The sequence below is a fragment of the Cylas formicarius genome, unplaced genomic scaffold (assembly GCF_029955315.1).
Source record: "Cylas formicarius isolate icCylForm1 unplaced genomic scaffold, icCylForm1.1 PGA_scaffold_3__17_contigs__length_32017465, whole genome shotgun sequence".
NCBI lineage: Eukaryota > Metazoa > Arthropoda > Insecta > Coleoptera > Brentidae > Cylas > Cylas formicarius.
Genome location: NW_026844326.1, coordinates 8335704 through 8354230, shown reverse-complemented (window position 1 = coordinate 8354230; position 18527 = coordinate 8335704). Strand labels below are relative to the sequence as shown.

The 18527-nt window shown below is 33.5% G+C and overlaps 2 protein-coding genes across 7 annotated transcripts in view; both read left to right on the top strand.

Annotated features, from left to right (window-relative positions):
• The first annotated feature begins 80 nt into the window (after nucleotides 1–80).
• LOC132699500 (uncharacterized) lies at nucleotides 81–2210 on the top strand. Its single transcript, XM_060666250.1, has 2 exons — nucleotides 81–357; nucleotides 407–2210. The coding sequence occupies exons 1-2, from the start codon at nucleotides 159–161 to the stop codon at nucleotides 727–729; spliced, it is 522 nt and encodes a 173-aa protein (XP_060522233.1). The 5' UTR covers nucleotides 81–158; the 3' UTR covers nucleotides 730–2210.
• Nucleotides 2211–10177: 7967 nt separating this feature from the next.
• LOC132700049 (ATP-sensitive inward rectifier potassium channel 11-like) overlaps nucleotides 10178–18527 on the top strand; it is a 98333-nt gene continuing 89983 nt past the window's right edge. For all 6 annotated transcript variants that reach the window (XR_009618593.1, XM_060667137.1, XM_060667140.1 and 3 more), the window contains exon 1: nucleotides 10178–10401. The gene's annotated coding sequence lies outside the window, so the exon portion shown is untranslated. The remainder of the gene's footprint in view (nucleotides 10402–18527) is intronic.

Sequence of the window (18527 nt, the reverse complement as noted above, 5' to 3'; positions counted from 1 at the left end):
GTTATTTAACACTCCCTGGATCGTTACTTAAATTTTTAAAGAGGAAGAATAGTCCTAGCAACATTTAGCAACAAAGAAGATGAAGTCTGCGTACCTAGCCTATATATACATATACAAATATATGTTTTGGTAACTATATTTTTCAATGGTTCTGAAGAATGCGTTGCTCTTTAAAATGTTGCGAAAACAATAAGAGGAAAACCAAAAATTCGTCCGTGTTGTATTTTCATTTACCTGACGATCTATATTTTCAGAAGCTCTGGTTAAAAAAGTGTAGCAGAAAAGTTGTGTATAAACAGGAAAAATTTGTGCTATGTTCTTCTCATTTCAGTGAAGATGATTTTGACTTAGTCAATGGTATCATATTTACCTTTCTCTATATGAAAAATTATCATTGAAGTTTTAGGGACCCAAGTTTTAAAATTGGAGGCTGTGCCTTCAATAAACTTACCCGAAGACATTTATCAAAGGGAAAACAAAGGATTCCATGATTTTGATTTGTCAAATTTGCACATTCCAGAAACAGAATCTACTCCACACACATTTATTGAAGGCACTGAAGAAAGTGAAGTTGGTCTAGTACACAAGTACAGACTTTTATTGCTCGAGTATGAGCTCATGCTTGACAAAGTTAAAAACCAGGAGGCGACTTTAGAAGCTTTGAAAAATGAAAATTCCGCTCTGAATGCTCTATTAGCTTCTCAGAACAATGCCACCCAAACGGGTTAGATGCAAAAAAATAAGGCCAAACAAAAATAAAGATTCCTCATCTGAAGATGAAATTCCATTGAAAAAATTACAGGTAAATAGCAACAATACAAAAAGGAATTCCACTAATTTTTCTGGCATCCCAGAGCAAATATCAATTAAAAGGAAATTTGATAAGCTGCTGGACGAGTATGAAGCTTTAAAGAATGTGAGTTTATCTTTAGAGAAGCAAATTAAAGGACTTACATCTGTAAATGTTCACCTTAAAAGTAAGGTATTTAAGTGACCCCATGTTAAGTACTTAGTTGCATTTAGTGCAGTGAGTGTGTTACATATTTGTTATTAAATTTTGATTATCAATCACAAATTATATCTAATTATCTCAAATTTTACCCATAATTCTTACATGCAAAGAATTTTTAGTTTAATATGCAAAACATGCATATTAGATTCCACACTATCTCTACTGGTGACAATAAAAAGAAATGTTCATCAAAAAATGGCTCTTCATACATAGCATAAACTTACGTTATAATATTTACGTTAGGGTTACAGACCAGAGGTAAAAAGGAATAACCCATCAAAGATATTAAATAATTATTATTTTTGTTAAATTCTACACACCTTGATCTCAACAGTTCAGAGGTTCAAGGCATACTCATATCAAGTGTTGCTAATGACAATGTCGCGCTTTCATCCAATAAGATCTAGCAGCACCAAACAACATGGCGGTTGAGAGTTCGTCAATTTTGCAAGTTTCAGGTTAAATGTAACATTTTGGCGGCAGTATTTTCTCAAAATACCACTATATCTCGTTAAAAATCCGAAGAAAGACTAGTTAAATGTGTTGAAATCGCTGTTTAGATAAAAAATGGCCCAAAGTGCAGGTTAGCGCTTATTGCGATTGTTATGTGTTGCATTTTCCGTATTTATGCTTACGCAATATTCGGCGTCCAATTTAAGCAATCTAATTAAATTCATTTGAGGAAACTGTGCAGGCAGGTATTTAACTCTTTGTCTTATTAAGATTAGACGTGCTGGCATCGCACAGTTGGTACGTTTTCCAATGGTGGAATAGCAATTAATTTAAAAAATGTATAGCAAGAATTTAGAAAAAAAAAGAATATGAATTGGTTTTTTGAATATCGATTAATTTAATTTTAATATTCAACCAATCTTTGCAGCTTTTATATACTGTATTATAAAAATCTTTATATTTGGAATTAAAGACAGGGTGTTTCAAAAAACACGCGCCAACGCTCGGCTGGAGATTAGTTAAGACATTCATGGATATATAATCAAGAGAAATTGCAATTTCTTTTTTAACTTGTGTAACTTGAAATACTGAGATAATGTTCCCAGCCGACATCACCGAGATTCTTTACAAATTCACTACACAGAATAATATTTTTATGTATTCAAATGCATAGGTAAATTAAAAATTTAACTCAATATGTGTTAACAAAATGTTGTACTAGCAATTTGCAGCGAATAAACGCTTGCGTCAGTGTAGGGCATTTTTAATCTCAATTTCATCTGCGTCTTGTACTACGTTTGCTTTTTTTTTATGAGAAAAGTGACTTTGAAAATGAAAAGGTGTTTTTGAATTGCAAAACTGATAGCATAGCTATAACTGATAGCAATACAATACTATTAATTTGGCTGTTTGAATTCTGAAGTGTCATTTACTGTGTATCTAAACTAATAGAACACGTGCCTCATGGGTGTGTGTTTATTTTGTTCTTTAGTGTATTTGTTCTTGGTATTATCTATCGTAGATTTCGAACGTTAAAAGGCATCGGGTGTGGTTTAATTTAACTTGTTCTAATGTAGTTCTAAATATTATAATTTTTATTCTGTTTTAATAGAGAGCTAACTCAAAAACACTTCGCCGTTATCTCCATTCACACAGCAAACCCATACCGGCCTGCTAAGCTATGAAAGTAAGGCCTTAACAATAATAGTAGGTCTACTGATGCACCACGTCGGTTAAAGAGCTAAACCTAATTGGAGAGACAGAAAACACTTAATGCAGATACTTGCAACAAGACTATAGTCACAGTGCGTTTCCATCTGCTGAGAGTAACCAACCGAAATAACACACTTTAGGCTATTGGACATTCAACGAACCGTCCAATGTGGACAAATAGGCTGTCCAATGGATGCTCGGGATTCACATTTGCGGTAATTAAACACCCAGTATTGATTTCCCTTGGAACCCACATACATTTCTATTTAAATCCAAAAAGGTTCCGTCAAGAATTATTGTTTTAAGAAATAAGGTTTTGTGCCATACTAGTAATAACGCCACATTGAAAAATGTTTAACCATTTACCAGGCTTTACACCCCAAGGCAGACACCGATTGCCTGTATGTATGCAATATTGAAACAGCTTACCACCTGGAAATCTACAGCCTATCTAGTACATGATGGAAATTTCTGAAAAGGATGACCTAGTAAAAATGACACTCACATATGACCAAACAAAACCGAGCAAAGTTTCCTTACTGTAAGTGTTTTTGTTCGGGCTTAATGGCCGTCGTTGAGTGGAATTTCTTCCTGACGTTTCGCTAGCACGAGCGGCTAGCTTCTTCTGAGGTGCTTCCATCTCCGATGTTGACAGAACAAAATCAGCTAATAACGTTTCTGGATGTTCTAATAAAAAGATGCAATGGGAAACTAAGCCAAACAGTGTACCGCAAGCCGATTCACACAGACAGGTACCTACATGCTTTATCCAACCATCAGCCAAGCCAAAAAAGAGGAATCATTACAACCTTAACAGAACGTGCCCGGAGGATCTGTGATCCACAACACCTGGAAGCAGAACTAGAGCACCTCAAAAAAGCCTTCCAATCAAACGGATACAGGATATCTGATATTGATAAGGCTATGAGGCCCAGAACGGCCTCACGACAAGACCCGGGAGAACAACTAACGGTTGCGAGTGCTTATCTACCTTTTATTCCTCGAGTGACAGACAGGATCGGAAAAATATTGAAAAAGGATAATATTAACACAATATTTAAACCAACAAGGAAAATACAACAAACGCTAAGATCAGCCAAGGACAAGAGAGATTCGCTGTCAGCCGCCGGAGTCTACCGCATACCATGCACGTGTGGAAAACTGCACACTGGGACAAACCGACAAATCGGCAGTAGCGGAACACGCGCTCAGTGAAGGGGATCACAACATTCTTTTTGGGGAAGCCAGGCTTCTTGCGTCCACTTCGGGCTATCATGCCCGCCTCGTACGAGAAGCAACAGAAATCCATAAACATACAAATAATTTCATTAGAAAAGAAGAGCCACTGCAGCTCAAACAAATTTGGAACCCCATCTTAAGGAACACAAGGACAGCCTCGGTAGTCACAACTACTCATGCGTTAAAATGCCCCGCCCTCTCCCCTCCACGTCCCCCCAGACATAATACGACTTACGGCCGGGAGCGTGTCAGTCTGCATGCAACATCGGAGGTGGAAGCACCTCAGAAGAAGCTAGCGAAACGTCAGGAGGAAATTCCACTCAACGACGGTCATTAAGCCCGAACAAAAACACTTACAGTTCAAACGCTGGCCGCGAAAGCCTTAATCACTTTAAAGTTTCCTCACAACAGCAGAGGAGCAGTTGCCCGATCTTCCCTTCTGGATAAAACACTAACAAGATGAATAACTAAATCACCACGGACAGCTAGTCGGGAACATGAAAAACGTGCCGACCGACCATGTGGCATAGAATTGCTGGCTTAGACAGATGACAAGTGTAGACTGTGCAAGGAAAAAAGCGAGAGAGTGACCCATATAATTTCCGCCTGCAAAATCCTCGCTTTAAAAGAATACACTGACAGACACAATAAAGTTTGCTCACTAATACAATTCGAACTATGTAAATATTATCAGTGCCAACTTAAGGCGGAGCGGTGGTATCAGCATGAGGCGGAAAAGGCACAGGACGGCTAACCGCCCGGACATTAGAGAAGAAAGAAACACTTACCTCATTGATGTATTCGTGGCGATGTTCAAGCGCAATAAGATCTTTTAAGAATATATGATATATGGCTGGAAATGTTAAGTTGTGAATCAGAAACTAAGCCTATACTTTTAGTGGTTTCAACAACTTGGAGCAAAATGTTATTAATTCTTATTGAAAAATATTTTGATATTTCATTACGCTACTTTTTTTTCCGAAATAAATGACGACAAATTTTATGGGATTAAGTTTTAGCGTATGAAAGATTAGCAAGCGCATTCAAATCTAATTTTGTGGTATTTATTGTTATCTTATAGTCAGAGGGCAAAAGCGAGTATCATCTGCTGACAAAATTAAAGACGAGCAGATTGTTCGAAAGATTACTACCCACATTAACTTGCTGGGTCCTGTTACTGAAAATTAATCTAAGCTTTTAATAAATCGACTAATACCAGTTATTTAATTATATCGAGTTCGGAAACTAGATTATTTTCGATTAATAGAAAAAATTGATTAATGTACCCACAAATTTGAGAGTCTAGTGTTATCTCAAGATTTTGTGATATGGTCTAGGAAGGGGTATACCTAACAATATCCTGCTTCCCGAATGCAGGAAAAGAGTGATTTTTCAGACACCTATTATTATTTATTATTATTATTAAAGTTCAATCATTGTAATATTTAGACCGTCTAAACCAGACGCTTTACTTTTTCTATAATTTGACGCACTTCATAATCTTCCACCACAGTAAATTTTAGCAAATAATTGATATCACTTTTTCTGTTATTTGAATAGAAATGTTAAAGTTCTGCTTTCAAAGGAAAGTTCGACATAGTTTGGATCACGAATTTATCAGCATCTCTAAACAGCTCAGGAATTCATTTTAGATGGAGTTAGTTTATTAAATACCTGCCACTTTTTTTGTAGTGTGTTTGAACTTATACTTATAGCATGCTTTCCGTTCCATTCTAATGGAGGACATTGTTAATTTCCGTAGCAATTTAGAGGTTACACCAAGCAGCCTTATCGGAGCTGTGGGGTCTAGTCAGAGACGAACACAGATAATGCTCTATAACCATGGAGGTGTTCACATATAAGGGGTTGCAGCGACAGACAGCAGAAATGGGGTCACTTTTTCAAACAGTTTAACATAAACTCGTTAAATAAGGGTGCTGAATTTGATTGACAGACAGCAGAAATGGGGTCACTTTTTCAAACAGTTTAACATAAACTCGTTAAATAAGGGTGCTGAATTTGATTGGGGACCCTTGGCGCGTACAAAATTGGGTACTTTAGACTGAGGAGTTTAAATCAAGATATTTTATACTCTTTGCAATCTAGTAAGTAATTAAAAAAAGCTTCGCAAACAGACGAACAAACTTCAATTCGTCGATTGTCAATCACAATGCCCTGACATTCAACCGCAAAATAGCGTAACAGTGCTTTAATTATAATTAGTCGGAATCAGAGGTACGGTTTCTCAAATTATATTCGCATTAGTATCCTCTAATGGCCGTTTTTTGCTGGTCGTAAAAAAAAAATCAATTTGCAACAATATGAACCCAGAATTCTCGTTTTACCGGCAAACACTTAGTCATATGTTGTCCAGCGTAAAAATTTTCGCAATCATTTATAAATTATTCCGGCGATACTAATTGATTGACGTCCACAACAATTTAGTCCAGTCGACAGTGCTTTCAAAAGAATTGTTTTCGTTATTCGACATTAACGCCTAAATGAAAATAAACTTTCTTTTATAGGCTATTTCAGAAAAGTGTCGAGAAAAAAAATTAGGAATTTTGTCCAGTTTGATCCGATTTTCCGATGCTAATAAATAGACTCTGTTATTATTTTTGATGACTTCTCATTTCACCTGATATATTGCCCGTCATTATTTTGTTATGACGCAATAAAAGGAAGTTAATGACACTTTAAAGTATTTTCAATATACTTACATTATGGAAGTGTTCACAGTACAAGAAAAGTCCAGGCAGACCAGTAAAAATGTTGTGAAACACTAATTTTAGGAAAAACTAGGTAAGATGCAGATTCCAAATAAAATACCTTCATCTACTGTTTGATCATGCCATTCAGGAAGTGACACCAGAACACTGGCGAAAAGCAGTGCAGCATATCATTAGAAGAGAAGAGAAGACCATGTGGGATCTTGAACTTCAAGAGGAGATCACGATTCCTCAGATAACAAAGAATACTATGTACGTAATGCCTATTTTTTATTATTTTTCTTCTTTCTCTACTATTGACTAGGTAAGTTGTCCTGTTGGTTTAGCGTCTCGCTCGTCAGTTGACAACGAGAACCATCTGCCCATCTTTTTGGTGGTCGTTCCTGTGATCTTGTTTTTCTGGGTCTCTCATTCTTACATATACTTCGCTAACCTGAAGTTATCCATAGGTTCTAGGTGTTGATTCCACTTTCTTCATAATTCTTTGTCCCATTTATGATATATTGGATGTTACGTCTCTCTTTCTTATGCTTTTGTTAGTCTGTCTCTCAGCATAATTGCCAATATCACCGTAATTCTATCGCTCTCATTTTCTGTTGTTCTTTGTGTTGATCGCAGCGCCATATATTCTTCATTCATATATTTGTTTTACCATATTGTTTGTCTGAAGCAGCCAATTATTCTTATCTATTTGTTTAGCTGGTTTTATACTTCCTTATTCAAAGCGTTCCTGGTAGTAATGATGGAGCCTTAGTAATTGAAATTCATTACTTGTTTTATCATATTTCTATCCAGCTCGAGATTATGGTTTCCCATTTGAAAACCTTCCTTTCTGTTAAAACAAAATTATTTTCTTTCGAGTATCCCATCCAGATGCCTTTGTCATACCACTGTCAGGACAATAATAGGAGGTCAAACAAATAAGCTGACCTAAACTCGGGTGATATTACTTGCAGTCAATAAAAAGAGAAAAAATCAAATGGAAACAATGCCAAGCTTTGAAAACGATCTTTGGGTCTCTTCGTCGACATTATATTACTCTACGCCTTTCTAAAATAGAGTATATTTACATAAGTAAAATAAGAGTCTCTTGCAGAATACCGTATCGATTTATTTTGAGAAATATACTAAGGCCTTGTTTGTGTCAATACTTATTGATCGTCGCACACTGAAGAATATCTGCAATCTTTTATAATTGCACTTGAGAAAAAGAATTCGGCAGGGGATCGTGTATACAATCTTAATAATATATTTGGTGGATTTTTGTGTTTTAATATTGCTTTTTTGACACTAATAAACGTAGTTTTTAATGTTCAAAAGTTTCAGTTAAATGGCTAAACTTTAGGCCACCATATGTGGTATATGGAAAATCCGTAATCGAAAAACTAAAAACGAGAGAAACTGAGAATTTTAAAGTGTAAAGGCGCCAATTATCTCCTTGACTTCTTTAGAGCTTCACTGGGGTTTGCATTCTATTGTTTTGATAGATTCTCGGATTTTTTTTTAGATAGAAGAGTTGAAATTGAAAGAATTTTAGTTTCATTTCATGATGGTTTAAGAACTGTTGATAAGTGCTCTGTGGGGTTGCTGTCGGACCCAATCCAGCTTCAGTTAAGATCTATAGAAGGCTTCGTAATGATTAAAGTAGCCTTCGTTCGATTCAGGTACATTTGGGCATTTTTTAGGCAAATTGTTTATTGCTATTTTTTGTTTTTTAACTTTTCTAGTTAAATTTTAACTCCTACGGCTTTTTTCAACAAATAGTTTATTAATAATAGAATTTGGGAGACGATGCTTTCGTTTCGAATGTGGGATCTCTAGGCTTGCGATGAAGGACTAACGGTTTGTTTAGGAGCAAGCCTAAGTGTTGTGGCGAAAATCAATTCCAATTTTTTCTAGAGTTAATGGAATTGTATGGATGGGCTTGTTGACATTTTCTAAACCAGAATGTAATTATTTTCCTTATCCTAAGATTCTACAGTTAAACTGTGTGGGTTTCTTTACAAAAGAATTTCTGATAAATACAGATTTATGCTTTCAGTCGTTATCTTTCTTCATTTCGACTTTATTTATGCAGATATCCATGCACAAATTGTAGATTATTTTGCATTAAAAATAACTGTTCATTTTATGTGGTTCATTTCTTGCAATTTGGTGGTAGACACGTTTCAATATTACAGTTTGTATCAGCAAAAAGTGTCTACTGATATATTTAAAAAGAAATCCTAAAATATAAAATTTCTGGAACAGCTTCCGAGGAATACAATCACAACTCGAAGTGCAATTTAGCGTCAGTTCTACATCTACATCTTTACTCTTCAGAATACCCAATATTCGAATTAATAAACATTCTTCTATAAGATCTACAGAGTTGGTTGCGTATTTCTTGAAGTGTGCATCCCACCCACCCCCACCATTCACGTCATTAGTTAGCTCACATGGATAGAACTTTGCTAAAGAGGGGAAGATAACATAAGAACGAAAATATAAATACCCAAAAGCTATGATCTTCCATTTGTCCTGTCTGGTGTTTGCTCCCAATTTTTTTATATGAATCCAATTATATCAGTGGCCGATTGCTATGAGAACTATGCGTATCTACAGACAATATTCAATTTTCACTCAAACTAAAACTAGAGCAGTTGGCCCATATTAACTTAATCATTTTGTAAATTTACAAAATCAAATCAAATCACCCGGGACTGACAAAACCCTTATGACATATGGAAAGTTGTTTGTTGGTTCTACTCGTATATACCAAGGTTTTTGATACTATAGGTCACAATATTTTGCTCACAATTTTGCGTTTTGGGGAGGCATCTGTACATTTATTAAAAAACTACTTAAGAGGCTCCCCCCTCCCTCTTGCTGCTTGAGTGCTAAAATATCCGCAGCAACTTACTGTTACTATTTCACAATAACTTTTAGGAGAGACGTAACAATTTAAATTTAAAAGGGTATCTTATCTTCGAAAGGTTAGGACCTGGCCCAACTATATAGTGACCCAGACGAGTCCCTTCTGAATGCCACAATGTATTCTTTTAATAATAAAAAAAAACGCTAACTTTCAAGCATGTAAACAATTGTTATTTGTTATTTGTATGGATAAGTGCAGAATTCGGCAAACAGATATGTCTGGGCGCTTCACTCTTGCCTTTTCTTGTAATTTTCCTTTTGTCAAAATTACCTGAATAAAGCATATTATTATTATTGTGTATTTGGCTTCTTTATCTTTTTTCCTCTACATAACGATTTCGGTCACTAAGTGCTAATAAGAGCGTAGTGAATTGAAGCGAACTAGGAGACCCTATTGATATAGCGAAGAATTACAATAATCTTTCCCTAGTTTGTGTTTTAACATTGATTTTGGTACACGGTTTAAGAAATCCAACAACACCGAAAAATCGCATGGTTCCACATTTTGGTCGACAGTCGCCCGGTCTAAATTAGCAATGCCATGCTACGTAGCCGTCCGTATCAGATACATAGCGAAAAACGGCAAGTTGCAGTCATTACCGTTTCGTCTGTCGGTGGTACGACTTGGACGCACGTGACCGGCCAAAATCGAACACGCGGTATACGGTTCTCGCGTTCTGCACGTCTGAATATCCAAAATGTGTTGCCGCAGGCAGTTGAAGATAGTCAGGAGTGACTGTAAAAAATTCAAAGAGACTTGAAAGTAGTCGAGGTGTCTGTAGTTTGGTAGTTATTTATTGTGATTTCGCGTTTCATTTTTTGGAGTTACTAACCTCGGAGGTGAGTCATTTACATTTTACAATAACTTATACCAAATTTTGACACTTTATTGCTAAGCGAATTTACTTAACGGAAATCTTATCTATCTTTGGATAGACCTCAATAGTTATTTGGCACTTCCGGTATATATGTTTTTCGGGTAAAATAGCCTTCTTTTATTACAAGGCTTCCAGAAAGTATTTGCGTTGTAGTTGAATAAACAATGTTTTATTTGTTCTGGAAGTGAGTGGAAAAAGTCTATTCCTTACATGATTGGCGAGGAAATAAATATTGTTTATTTCTTAATTTTAAAGGTCACAGCACAACCTTTGCGTTTAATATATGTTACACCTTCGACCGAATTGATGGTTAATAACACTCTTAAGCTTTTTGAATGTGATAGCGATTTGTTGACAATAGTCGTTGTAGTTTATAACATAAATGTTATATATATAAATGTAAATATAAATGTTGTGAAAACCTTTCCCTTTAATAAGTCACATTTACCCAATCTGTTGATAATAATATCTGGTTTGACAGTATCTACTCCAGATCAATTCGCCAAAGTACTTAATATAATGAAAACCAAACTCGGCTTCTTCTGGAGCGGGATTCAATATTGAGAGCAAATCTTTTTCGCAAGATGTATGTTTTAATCACAATTAAGTTCTGTATTTATCAGATCATGTTTGCATTAAGAGGTCAGCGATTTTAGTTCATTCCACTTTTGGTGCACCAATTAGATCGAAAAACCACAAAACACAAAACAGGTTGCACTGACGAAATTTGAGAGTGTCATAGTCGCAAATTAATAGGAAATTGTTTAGTTTTGCGTTTTATCGAGCATAAACATTCTTCGATTTTCGAAGCTAATGCCATTTCTTCTAAATACGTCGTACCCATTTGATCTTGATGAACAACATAAATATAATAATCAAACACATAACGCTAGCATTGGATTATTTATATATAAAATATTCCGATAGGAAAAACCAATAATATTAGTAGAACGACACTGATCTTAATTAGTAAATATGCGCAATTATAATATCTCGATAATAATAATATATATGTAAGGAAATTAGGTATCACATTCCCAATCATATCAAAGACAATTTCCAAGCAGCTGAAACTTGTTGCTGCTGATGTTCATACTTACTAGTTAGATATTTAGTTATATCTGTTAAATTTTGTGAGAGAGTTATAAATCATTATTATAAGCTATATTTCACTTGTTATGAAAAAACTCAAAACACTTTTAATGAGGACGATTAGACAGTTTTATCGATCATTAAGATATTCTGAATTAGACAAATCTACAATAGCTGCTTCATCTCTTCTCAAGGAAATCTCTGCTGGTAGTCAAAGTGATAAATTACAAACCTTTGGAGGAACAGAAAAATTAGTAATAAATTTCAGCGGTGAAGAAGGTTCAGATGAAATTGATAATCCTTTCACTATAGATGACTAAGCTGTTGAGAAGTTTGATTCTATTCACAAGCCACAAAAAGGCGTGAGCATTTGATGCTTTTGTCACAGCATCCTGGGCTCCGGAATTTAGTGCTTCACTCTCAATTAATAACCAACTGGTGGAAAACGGTTCCTTAAATATTCCTCTTACCCAAGCTACGCAACGAAGAATGAATTGCATTCAAATTTATATGACGACACTTGGATTAATCCATATCACTATGAATAAACCCCACACAGGGACGTTAAAACCCTCTTGCAAGAGACTGTTGATTGTTGATTTCATAGTTTCATTCACCAAACTGTGTAAATCTTACAAAATAAAATGCTGAATTTTTGAAAACAGCCATTGCAATTTATCTGAGCTTAATGACTTAACCTTTATGTTGTCCCATATGTTTAATGATCTTCGTTTTTGAAGATTTACATTTTACAATTCTGACTAAGAAACGGATCGTAGTAGTGTCACAAGGTATATTTGAACTTTGTAGAAAATGACATTTTTGCAGACCCAAAACTACCATTGCCAACTTCTATTATTGTTAACTGTTTGGTAGGTTTTCAAAAGAGTGCTAAGATCTTGGGGAAGCGTGTTGGGACTGGTATTCTGAAATTAAGCGTTTAGTGCCAACTTGCGGTACATTAAAAGACAGCCCACAATCTCTTACTCTTTACGTACTCTATATTTCTTTACGGTTTGTTTATTTCATATTCATGTTAATAATTCATCACCCAATTATTCGATCTCCATTTTCTTCAAGACTTCTGGAAGGCTCAAACTACTGAATAAAAGCAATTCCATTAGGACTGCTTCCTTGAAGCAAAATCATTTTGTTTATCTGAATCACCTGCTGCTTTTTTTTATAGAGAGCATATCTTCATTTTCTAAGATATTTTGATAGGTACTACCCAACTTTTCTGTAAAATGCACCAATTTTTTGAACTTTTTTCCATTTACTTATGCATGAACTAATGATATAGAGAGGCTACACGATTGGTGTTGCGACGGCAATTTTACAAGTATAATGAGCATTATTATATAACAAACAAGAATAACTTATTTATTTTATAAATGTTTTTGTATCCTTACAAACATTTTTTGTTTTATAATTATTAATTTATTATGACGGTGTTCATGATAATTATATGATGATTTTTTTAATGCGCTATCTGAAGAAAATATTATTAAATTAATTTTATAAATGTTTCACATAGCGCTAACAATACAATTTTATAGACGTTCGTAAACGAATAACCCAGAAAAAGATAATACCAGTATAAATATATTATAAAACAAATTTGTTCGATAAGTTAAAATGTATAAAATTGCTTTTTATTTTTATTCCAAGAGCGTTAAAAATACTTTTTAAAGCAAAATGATTCTTAAAAGCTCAGTTATTTTACTAGAAATTTTAATAAAACAAAATATTATAAAATATACACATAAAAATTATAAAATATATTTGCTAGTTGGAAGGAGTCTATTAGTTCATCTATTAATTTTTTCGAGACAAAAGTAATGCTGAGGTCTAGTATTTTAATGAAATTAAAAAGTCAGTGAATATGATTTTCTGAAAATTCAAGTTATTTAAATTTTGTGGTCTCGCAATCCGGACTTTGATTTTCTGCACATTTAATTGTATTTTATTTATTATAAAATAACCCTCAATTCTGCGTAATGTCAAATATAAATATGGCTTCCCAGCACCAGAGTTGATAACAAAAGCAAAACGTATATTCAGAGTTCAGTTTTGTTGTATAATGGACAAATAAAAAAAAAGTAATTTCAAAATAGTGACAATTGTATGTTTAAGCTGTACGTATAAAAGTTTGTCTGGAATTTAAATAGAAAAACATTTCAAAATTATGACGGCGATTTTGAGATTAGTTTAAACTAAAATCAAAAATCGACCTTAATACACCATTGTGTGTAAAAATCTGTGAAATGAAACTTTCCACGTTTTTTTCGTTATTAGACATTAAAAAAATACGGGACAAAGCAAAATTAGTTTTAACGCGGGACAACACTAACCACACTTCACGTAAACGTCCCGTCAAATGTATGCCTAACAAAATAAATAAATTAAATTTATGATATGAACGCGTCGAGGTTTTGATCGATATTGAACATATTCGATAATCGTAAAATTTAAAAAATTTATCGGCAATAATCTGGAAACTTTCATTTCATGTTTCCATGCGCGTTTTCGACATTATTGCTTACAAGGAAACGCGCCTTTAATTTTGTATCGAACAAACGCAAATAAATTGGGACTTTTTATCGCATTTTGAAATAAAAACGGCTTACAACAAATATGTTTTCCTTAGTAATGCACATTTCTGCAAAGCAAGGAGTAAAAAATCTGTTCACAAGTTCCTAATAATGACTCCAAACTTCCAATTTTATATAACTAGTCTTTCTAATACACATTAATTTCGTTAATTCCTGTAATACGCTCTAATTCCCTAACTAAGACTTCTAATACCTATTAATTCCTTTTTTAATTTCGCTAATACCAACTAAACGTCGATGCCAAGTTTTTGTTAATAAGAATAAAAATTTATTTAAAAAAACCTTGGGTATACAAAAATAATTACGATGAAAAAGATATAGAAACCTCGTTGAAAGTAACCAATTGAAATAACTAATAAATAATTTGTTTAAACAAATACATAATACAAAATATATGTTAGATATTAAGATATTAATATTTATCATTTATGGTACGACGATGAAGTCACTTAAAAAAACACTTATAGAAAAAATTAAAAAATTGTTACTAGGAAGAAGAACAATAAACAAATATTAAACCATTGAAATAATTCAAATAATTTAAAATTTATAATTAATTTTTTATTATTAATTTCTAATGTAATAAAATGTAATAATAACCCAGCAAGTTTTAGAACTTTGCTTACTTCTTGTGTTGACTTCCCTCACGAGTTATTCGTGCTCATACCTAGAGTTGTAAGCTTCCCAAAATCATTTTGGAATAATAGAACAGATATTTTTTAACAATATTCAAAAAAAAACAACACACTACATCAATTCGTCTTCTGCAACAGCAGGCATTTTGATTTATATAGGTGGTTTCTAGGGTTTTCCTCTTACATACAACTACCATAAACTATAGTTAAAAATAGTAGTATGTATATTGCAAATTAAAGGCACCATGAGTTTACAAAGCCTGTTCCAGTCATAAAACGTACTTACCTTACATAACCGAGTGTGAAGTTTGCACTTTTATATAATATTTATTAAACTTCACTAAATATCAAATCAGAACTGGGTACTTTAGCATATTAGCTGGAAAAAGCATTTACAGCAGAGACATTGCGACGTCATGCAAACATTTTTGTACCTATTTTTCTTTGCGCCGATGTTATTAGTTTAGTTTTGGTTAGTTTTTGTCTTTTTTGAGCTACTTAATGTTAAAACGTCAGTTGGGAGGATGGTAGCTACCTTGGCAAAACATTATATATCTCAGACATTTTGCAAACAGGTCATTTAACTCTTTCGTTTTATGTTATCAGTATGATTATGTTCAAGATTGCGAAATATTTTATTATTATTTGTTTTTATTCTTTTTCCAGTGGCATCCCCTTTTCGATATGCGCCTGTTGCAACCTGAAACAGTTCTCTCACACTTATATTGGTCCAGTCTGTGATATTTCTTAATTAGTTACTTAGTTCTTCATTAGTAGTTCTACATTTATTTACTATTTTTAAGGTTCTATGGTAGAGTCACTTTTAAAAAGGGACGGGTGAAATATTATCTGTGAATATAAATTTAAGAGAGCAGTTAAGAGTGCTCTACGGCACTTTTTTTGCTTCTATTTCTTTTATTTTCACAGTGGCTGTTTGATTATATTATGTTTTTTGGAGTAGCACTATGTTATTACATTCCAGTTAAATTCTCGAGTTTTTCAATTTATTTATTAGCTTTGTATACTGGGCTCTGTCGAATACTTTTAGGTTAGTTTTGGTTAGCATAATGCATATACAGTGAATTGCTAAAATACGGAACAAATGGAAGAAAAATACTCGCACACGTCCATCATTTTTTTAAATACCCTATATTTATCTCTAACTTCTTATAAGCAAAAGAATAAACACCAGTCAGTAAAGACACGCCCTGTATATTTTTAATCAATCTATCTACCTAATTTGTTCCATATTTTAGCCGTTCACTGTCTAAACAATTTTGTTATATTCGCGTTTTTTTTGTCATTGCAAATAAAGCTTCTCTGGTTCCCCGTACCTTCTCTGTGAGATTCTATTTTGTATTATTTCCAATGATAATTTTAAACGGTGGCAGAAGAGGCATATAGGTCTATAGTCGTTTCCTGATTTCGGAATATTGAAGTTTATCACTCCGATGGCATGGTTTTTGATACATTGATAAGTAATTATATTTTCCAGCGATTTTAACAGTTCAATTTTTATTTTGTTTGGACCTTACAATTCTACAATTTTTTGAGGCATTTCTAACTTCGCTTTGTTCGTCTGCATTTGTTCTTTCTATTTTTTGTTTTTTGTAAATAGAATAAGAATGAATCAATGCTTAAATTACTGCAAGCAAAGGCAAACGAAATTATAACAGCTTTATCGACAATCACTTCATATTTTTTAATTGCGCGTAGTTGGTCAGGTTAATCTAAATATTTGTGAAATATTTTATGCCAAATTTAATAAACCAGACGCGAAAGCTTTTATTGGCGCCAGGTGTCGAATAGAACACATTACTGTCGAACTATGAGAACAAAGACTGCTAAAATAAGTTCATAACGGCATCTAAAATTAAACCATCCGTTTTGTGTATTTATTTTTATAACTTTTTCACTTTGGTCGTATATATAAAAGCAATACTACAACTAGTTGATAGCTGCTGTTTTTCTTTATTAGTTTGCTTATCAGTGTCATATAGTATATTACATTTTGTTATCACAACTTTAGCCGAAGTAAGTCGTTGTTATAGGGACACATCAAGTAAAATTATATTTGGTGATGTAAGAGGAGGTGCTCTGTCACTCGAAGATATTTTCAAATATGCAGTATTGCCAGTTCTCCATAAACGTAGTAACATCTTGCCTGGATTGAGTGGCACTCCTGCATATCATTTCATTTTTAGATTCTAGGCAAGAAGTAGACTTTGTTCAGGTTTCTATATATAATTTTCTAGATTTTAATGCAATTTTGAACCCATGAAGAAATCTTAATTGTTCTATGCTTTAATTAAACAGAAAGCTGAACTTTTACAGGCAGTTTCTGGAATGCCTCATGCATTCTTTTCTAGCATACCATTTTTGATGAACATACAAGGTGTTTCAAAATTAAATTTTCGTTGTCCTAGAAACACACTATTTATTGCGTTTTTTGGAAAATTGCAAACCCAGTATATTCTTACATTATCGACTTCTAAGAGGGAAACCAAGTCAATTTTGTTCGTCTTTCAAATGAAAATTAATTTTCATGATTTTTACGTAGTCACTTGTAAGAAAATTTTGTACATGGATGAAATACACTTCGAAAAACCTCATTTTGATTTCATTTTAGTTTCTTTCCAACTGTTTTGCCTTTTTTTCACAAAGAAGGGTTTGAAACTTGGCAGGAAGGAATCTTCTGACTTGAATGATTGGTTATTGACTTTCGAAAGAGGGCAACATTTTTAGAAATAAATTAAAATGAAATGAAAATGAGGTTTTATGATGTTCATTGTGTCTATGTGCGAAGCTTTCATCGAAATGATGGTGTTCGACGCTTCTTTCATAGACTTGGAAAATGAAAGATTATACAGGATGTACTATTTAAAACAGCTCAATGTGTTCCGCACAAAATCTTTGAATTTTTGAAACACCCTGTATTTTATATCTAAAATGGTTGTTTGGTAAAATTCGGCTTTCTGTTTAATTCAAACACGGAACTATTAAGATCTCATGCTTAAAAATCTAGGAAATTATTTTTTATTTCGATAAGAGTAAGATATAGGCTCCAACATAAATATAGGGAATTGTAAACAAAACAGACTTTATTTCTGGCGTAAAATCTAAAAATGAATTGACATGATTTGATTATTTGAAAATATATTAGAGTGATTGAGCAGCTTCTGTATAATTTAAATCCGTTGATCCATATATTTCCATTTTAAAACATTATGTCTAGATACGATCAGGAAATTAATATAGTTCTATTAAACAAATATTAATTAATGTTTACATAAATGTTTATCGCTAAAAACTATTCAGTTTGGGTGAATGGAATCTTTTGGAGGATTTATATTGTAATTTAAATTTAGGTAAACCAGTCATGCAAGGTAATTTGTTAAGAAACCACCTCGCATTTCAATAATTCGTCAATATAATTATTTTTTGGCACTGAATTGAACATCTTACCAGTCGTTTGATAATTTGAAGGTGATGTCGCTGCGTATACAGGGTGTTTCACAGTTGATGGAGGATGGGTAAGCGGGACGTAGCAATTTGCTGAAAATTTGATCACATAAATTTTTTGACTCTCCTCTATCGGTCTAAAATATTTTCAGTGTTGATAATTGACAATATTTACCTAAATATTTAACCTTTTGTCTCAAGAACTTAAGGGAATGGTTTGGAATGACATCAAACCAACTATTTGGAGCAGCTGTTGACAAGATTAGGATAGCCATGATAATATCCAA